This window comes from Odontomachus brunneus, unplaced genomic scaffold, assembly GCF_010583005.1.
Source record: "Odontomachus brunneus isolate Ranch 3 - 2012 unplaced genomic scaffold, Obru_v1 Obru_scaffold_141, whole genome shotgun sequence".
Lineage (NCBI taxonomy): Eukaryota > Metazoa > Arthropoda > Insecta > Hymenoptera > Formicidae > Odontomachus > Odontomachus brunneus.
In genome coordinates, this window is record NW_022639591.1 from 945250 (window position 1) to 952699 (window position 7450).

Here is a 7450-nt window from a genome sequence, read left to right on the forward strand (position 1 = left end):
TACGATTTTACTTTCTTTAAAATTTTTTTACGTGCAAAGGCCTTAACTAAGGGTGCTTTCCAATTGCTTAACATATTTTGATACACATGTACACAAAACAAGTTTATTGGTCACATATTATCTAAAATATCTTAGATAGTATGCAACCAATAAACTAGTTTTGTGTAACACAGTGTATGCAACTGGAAAGCACCCTAAGATAGGATGATGTGTCGACTTATGTTATTAAATGGAAAACACCCAATAAGTACTGAGGAACAAAAAACAAACCTATAGATTTTCAGTACTAGCAGTGAATTTCGGAACGCAGCCTATATGACCTATTTCGTACGATATGGCGGGACTCCGGATATATAATCAATTCGTAATTAGCTGCGTTCAGAAAACATAGCTGATCAGTGAGCGGTCAGTGATTATTGGTCCTTACTGTTAGATCTCTAACTTTAGACCAATTATATTGACGAATTGCTCAACTGTTGTGCAACTGTTGAGTTCGCTGAACGCACCTATTGCTAGGTTCGTGATGGCTGAGAGGTAGTGACGCGCTTGTTGTGTAGCCTCAGTGTAATCTTGTTTTTCATATCATATTTTAAGTGCCACACATTAAATAACGCGGCGAGTACGGTAAGCGAGATTTCCACACAGTGACGAAGATCGTTCGTTAGCTATCAGCTGCCGTTGTTGCCAACCGTAATCATTGTCGTCGGTTTTTGCTGTGCTTGGCCGTTGACTGTCGCCAATCGCACTTTTATTGTGTTTTACTATGAATAAAGCGACTCGCGCAGCGTCCCGTCGTATCGGGAGTAACTTAGGGAATACAACTAAAGGTAATCGCGTACTTTACGCCGACACTTTCACTCAGCATTTTAAACCGGCCACGTCGAGGTTATGTTTTGAGTAGATCTCACTTCCTCTCTCGCTCCATTTTGAATGCTATCGCAGAGACGCTTTTCGATGCGCCTGTCTTCACCTAGTTTCGCAGCATAGTTGCTACGACGCGTCAATTTTGTAATTTGTCAAGCACGAGGCGAACGCAATCAGAAAATAATAGCTTTTGATTTTCGAATTATCACAACGATGACAAGCTACTGTTAATCCATGGCGATTTGTGATTCTCACGACTCTGGCTAGAACGCGATTAGACTTCGGACTAATACAGAACTAATATGGAGTGTGAGATAGTCGAGGCCGTCTGTCGTACGACAAAAACCACTATTATGTTACTTTTGATCGTGATTTTTGCACACTCCTAACGTTTCTCTCGAATTTTTGCCGTACTTATGTTATATAGCTTTACTGTATAAGATAAAAACTTATCGTCTGAGTTGTGTGAGTAACGCATATTCGCATTTTCCAAGTCAACTATTTCTTGACTTTCATATTTCTAATCTGTTTAAAATAATCAATTTTTTAAAGTGTTATGTACTGATTTTTTGTAGATCTAATTTAATCGTTTATCAATAATAATTTATAATACAATTATGTAATTTTTATACTAATTGTATTTTGTAATATCATTATTGTGGCCCTATTTTTTATATATATTATATCTAAAGATTATCTTATAATAATATTTTATAATGTATTTATAATATTAGTAAATTAAATATTAGTAATTGATATATATATATATATATATATAGTAAACCAGACATGTGGTGCGAGCAAAGATATAGCTTTACAAAGTAATCTCGCAGCGGTAAAGAATCAGAAGAAATTCGACTCTACTAAGAAATTAACCAACATATATTTTTCCAAAACACAATCTACATCAGAAACATGCAAATCTCTTACAGACAAAGCATATTCTTGTGGACAAGTAAGTATACATTATAAATTACTATTTATCTATATAGATTTGTTTATTATTGAGAAATTATTGCAACATTATGTTTATTTGGTACAGGATTCAAATGGGGACATTATGAAAGAGGAGAGTCCTTCACTTGTGCGTTACTTCTTTGAAAATGCAATAGTTCCAAAATATGTTTCGACAATCAATGAAATCATCTCTGATGTAGAACAATTCAAAACTGATGGTATTTATTGTAAACTTACATTTTAATCCAATACATTTGTTTCATTTAATTTAGTATAACCCCTTAAGTGAGATGCCTGGAGAAGTTTTGTAATAAAATATAAATTTGCTTTTGATTTATTTAAACAATTGTGTATATTTCTTTTTAACTTTAAGCAAATATAAATTAAATATATTTTGTATCCTATTTTGTATCCTATTTTTCAAAATTTTTTGAAAGAAATAGTAATAGAAAAAAGAAATCTAGATATGCTTATTAAAGAAAACCTACTTTAAGAGAAGTTGTGCAGTTATTTTAAATTACCACTGAAGAGATTAATTTCTTTTAATGCAATTCTTTTTACAACACAATGACTTGAATTTCAGAGACACCAGTGGCTGTTCCAGTCCATGGGCCATCTACGCCACATAGAATCAATATGCCATCATTAGAAGATGAAGCTACCATGACTAAGGAGAAACAACCGGTGATGGTAACGTTACGTAGCCCATTACAAATTATAAAAAAGCCTGCTTCACGTGGCCGTAAGAAGGGAGTCTCAAATCGGTTACTAAATCATTTATCGAAACCGGTAAACGCTACTAGTACAAATCGTTCGATTACTGAGTATTTTCCGGTACGTCGTAGTGTGAGAAAGTGCAAAAAGACTGTATTAGAAGAAAAACAGCGCGATATAGAAAATAAAGTGGTTTGCCAAGTGGAAGAGGGCTTGGAGGTAAGTAAAATGTCGGGTAAACTGATATTGTAGAAACGTTAGATTACGCGTCTATTTCGTAATTATTAAATTTTTTTTTATTAATAAATTATTATAATTTTTTCTTCTGTTACAGGTCAGACACTTCCCAGGCAAAGGCCGCGGTGTTATAACTACGCGTGAATTTGCTAAAGGTGAATATGTAGTGGAATATATCGGCGAGCTGATTAGTCAAGCAGAGGCAAAAATACGTGAAAATGAATATGCCCAAGATCAGAACACCGGATGTTACATGTATTATTTTCAACACCGTAATCAGCAGTATTGGTATGTAAATTCTAATGTTTTAACAATTACATTCTGAAGCTTCTAAAGCTTCCAGTTTCCAGCATTCATTTGTGTTTGTATCGTAAGCAAAATTTTTCCAGTATTGAGAAAGCTAAAAATTCTTTCTTAGTGCTGGAAGTATTATTGGCGATTAAGAAAATAATAAAGCAAAAAAAGTTAAGAATTTATTGAAGCTTGCACTACATATAAATTGAAATATTTTCAAAGTACTTATGTAATTAGGAAAAAATTGACTATTTAAGTATCATTTGAGAGACAAGTTACTTGAAACTAAAGTTGACACCTTTTATACATGTTCCTTAGGGGTTCTTATGTGCTATTTTTAATTTCTATTTTCAATTTTATGTAAACTAAAATTAGAGTAACTAACAGTAAGATTTGAAAAAGCACATAAAGAGTAAGCACGGATGTTTTAGTGCTATTAAATACTAATATTACTTTTTAATATTAATATGATTGTGGGAGGATAAAATTGTCCAGTATGTTAAGCGCGAAATTTTTCTTCGATTATCGTACACGGAGAATCAACCTTCCATACTTAGACCGATCCTTGAGTCCCAATTTTTATATATATATTTTTTTATTAAAATCCCAAAACCCCATTAAACCGATGACTCAAATAGATTCATTATATATGTTGCGAAAAAACTGCCTCCGCCAGGACTCGAACCTGGAACCTCCCCCCTTTTCGGGCGGGACGCTTTTCCATTCGGTTACCGAAGCTTCGACAATAATCTCGCAACATAATGTTTATAAATTCTCTAAGATGTAAGTTGAGAGAGAAAGAACGAAAGAACGAACGAAGATGTAAGTTGAGAGAGAAAGAACGAAAAAATATATATGTAAAAATTGGGACTCAAAGATCGGTCTAAGTATGGAAGGTTGATTCTCCGCGTACGATAATCGAAGAAAAATTTCGATACGTGCGTTTAACATACTGGACAATTTTATCCTCCCACAATCATATTAATATTAAAAAGTAATATTAGTATTTAATAGCACTAAGCATCCGTGCTTGGTCCTTATGTGCCTTTTCAAATCTTACTGTTAATTAATCTATTCGAGGAGCTTTCTATTATTTCGGTTTAAAATTAGAGTTTTAGTGGAAAACTATTATTATATTAAAAACTAATATATTGACATTGTACATAAATTTAAGAATTATTGTCCATTTTGCTTGAAAAATATAGCAGTAGAAAATTCATAATTTATAGTAATACACACACATAAGATATACATATATTTAAATACTTATATCTTTTTCTATTATTTGTCTATTATCTATCTATTTCTATTATATCAACTGACATAGAAATCCAGCATAGCAAATTGAAGTATTATAATAAAAAAAATGTTTTAAATAATATTTTTTGTATTTGTAGTATTTTGTGTATATGTATATTATCCATCTCAGCTTTGTCTCAAATTAACATTTATTACTTAAATAATGAAACTTAAATGTCTAAAAATGTAATTTTGTTCGATAGATAATAAGTTTATAAGCTATCCTTTAATGTGTCACTAAAAATAACGCTTACATCCTCTATAAAATCGATGTAAGGTAGAAAAATCTAAAGTATCAATGTTTTTTCAGCGTCGACGCGACAGCGGAGACGGACAAACTGGGCAGATTAGTTAATCACTCAAGAAACGGCAACTTAATCGCACGGATTATCGAAGTCAATTCTATACCGCATTTAGTGCTCACAGCAAAGGAGGACATACCGATTGGCGTCGAAGTTACGTACGATTACGGAGATCGAAGTCGCGAATCCATTCGTCATTATCCATGGCTGGCGTTATAGCACACTTCCAATTCACTATTTATATGGCATTGCACTGTACATAAAAAATTCACTTCCGTTTCTCCTATGAAGGAACGTAGCATGTTCGCTCTATTATATAGAAATTTATCTTCTAAATGAAGTTGCGGACAAGCGATTGCTCAAGCTTTTACACTAATGAATTCTAAATAATTTTTTATATTTCCGTAACAGAAGTAATCCTAACCACTTTGTTGAGAACTAATGGAATAATTAAGGTTAGTTCTGATGGAGTGATTGAAAACTAATTTATTTGATTAATTACAAATTTGTGTATATTGAATCATTTGCGCTTGTATTGTAAGCATAATTTTTCTATTAGAATCAAATTTTTTCGGTGTAGCATGATGTCACATTTTGAGTCATCTAGCGGAATTTAATGTATTTTTCTTGGCAATGGTTTTTATATTGTGCTCTTGTCGCGCTCTTAATGTAATACAGTATTACCGCTTGGTTTAGAACTCTTGTAACCGACATTTGGATTATATGATCGTAATATTCTTAACAAAATAACAATGGCATCATATAGTATTGGTTTTAACCTAGCACAGCGATCGAGCTTAAATTTTTACATGCTGAATCAAGAGTTCTTCATCAAAGCGTTTGTGATGCGCACGTAGCTACGAATATGATGTATATCCTTAAAAATGAGATAAATGTGTACGTATATACATATAACTATCGGATAAAGCGAATATTTTCCATGCAAGTATTTGCACGATGTACGTTAGCTTTGAATTTTCTGATTTCTCCACTGCCACGCGAATATCAATTGGATGCGAGAACGTATCTCGAGGAACAATTGTATAGTATATATATGTATATGTGTGAATGACATGTGCGAACGGTATTTCTCGATCGTTTATATTTATCTTCATAAAATGACTCCGCTAAGTTGCAATTAAATATCGTATCGTCTATATTCATATTCATATCATTTTTCTCATTGACTATTTATAGCATTAATACACATTAATTTTATTCAATATTAATCGATCCTTTTTTCTACACATTGCCATTAACTAACCTGCCACTCGTTATACCTACTTCTAAGAGTGTGTGATGAACTAAATATAACCGCGTTCTTCTCTATACCTTTTTTTAAATCTTTAAATCTTTAATTTAAATCTTTAATATGAAAAGATTTAATATACTGATAAAGAGAGAAAGTGAGAGTGTGCAGTAATATTTATGCTGTAGATATATAATTTGTTGATCATGTTTATTTTTACTGCACTTGAGAATTTTTGTCGTTCTACACGTTTATACGAAATATATATATTTAGTACTCTACTCTAGTTTTAATAGACTTACATTTGTTTTCTAAAGTTACTACTAGTAACTTTCAATATGTGTCAAGTTTCTTCTTGCGAATGATTGCATTGATGCAGTAATATCTCATTATCGCAATCAAAATCTGAGTTTTGTTCCATAAGAAATATATATACATATAGATAGTACAATTATAGACAATTCTGTTGTTGTATAAAAAAAATTATATAAAAAAGGCTTATTACATCAATAAAAAAATATTTACTACACTTTCTTTCCCGCAATTACAATTTTATTTTACAAAAACTATTATAAAATGCAAAGAGTAAATATTAAATATAATGTAAATCATAAGATATATAAGATGTGTGGGTAAATATGCAGTATAACGCTCCCACCTTGGATTTTTTACAAACTTTGCAAGTTTGTATATTTTACGCATAGAATTGATTTCTGAAAACGAAAATTGTCGCTCACTTCGTTTTTTTGTTTTTTTTTTTATGTTTTATGATGTCGGTAAGTAGGAGAGGCAGAGAATAGTTCATACATGCTTTTCTGCTTTAAGGCTCCTGGCCCCGGAGCCGAGAACTCCGAATCGATCGCAGAGCCATAGTTAGCTGTGGTGAGAATCACAACCTTATCCAGTGTAGCAACTACATGATAAATGCGATGAGGTTCTGTTTCATGCTACGACTGGTATGAGTTAAACAAAGACGGACAGCGAATATCTATCTGTCCTTGTCTGACTACTGGCGAGCTACAATTACGGCAGCAGACACGAGCCTGCAGCGATCTTCTCGCTTGCGCACACACATACACATATATATATACACATGATTCATTCTCTCACCCGTTCTTCTTTTCGCGCGATGCCTTACCTAGAAAGAAATATGTATGGAAACTTGGGATGACTCGTACCAATCCAAGTATCAGTGGGCACTTATAATAATTGTACTAATGTATTTCTGAACGTCATATATAATAAAAAATATAACAAAATTCTTAATATGATAAAATTTAATTAGGACAACGTATAGGTAACTAAGAAACTAAGAAACTTACAACTTTCCCAGATAGCACATGGAATTTAAAAAAAATTCAGTTATATGTTACGAATTCTCAATTGATTTTTAGGTGCAAAAAGAATTTTTTTCACTGACCTGTGAAGAATAAAATGTGAATATCTCACATGAGACAAGTTTTATGTTACAATTATGAATACATACTTTATAGACGAAGATTTGGTGAAAATTTATGGAATTAGAGCGATTAAA

At 32.3% G+C, this 7450-nt stretch overlaps 1 protein-coding gene across 2 annotated transcripts; it reads left to right on the forward strand.

The window, feature by feature from the left end:
• Positions 1–393: 393 nt before the first annotated feature.
• LOC116850287 (histone-lysine N-methyltransferase PR-Set7) lies at positions 394–6197 on the forward strand. Of its 2 annotated transcripts, none has more exons than XM_032828388.1 (6): positions 394–827; positions 1776–1819; positions 1907–2039; positions 2405–2754; positions 2870–3060; positions 4676–6197. In XM_032828388.1, exons 1-6 carry the CDS (start codon positions 764–766, stop codon positions 4884–4886), a joined length of 993 nt encoding a protein of 330 aa, XP_032684279.1. In that variant the 5' UTR covers positions 394–763; the 3' UTR covers positions 4887–6197. The 2 variants fall into 2 exon arrangements, with proteins under 2 accessions (XP_032684279.1, XP_032684278.1); XM_032828387.1 differs by having other exon boundaries at positions 399–827; positions 1644–1819.
• The last annotated feature ends 1253 nt before the right edge of the window (positions 6198–7450 follow it).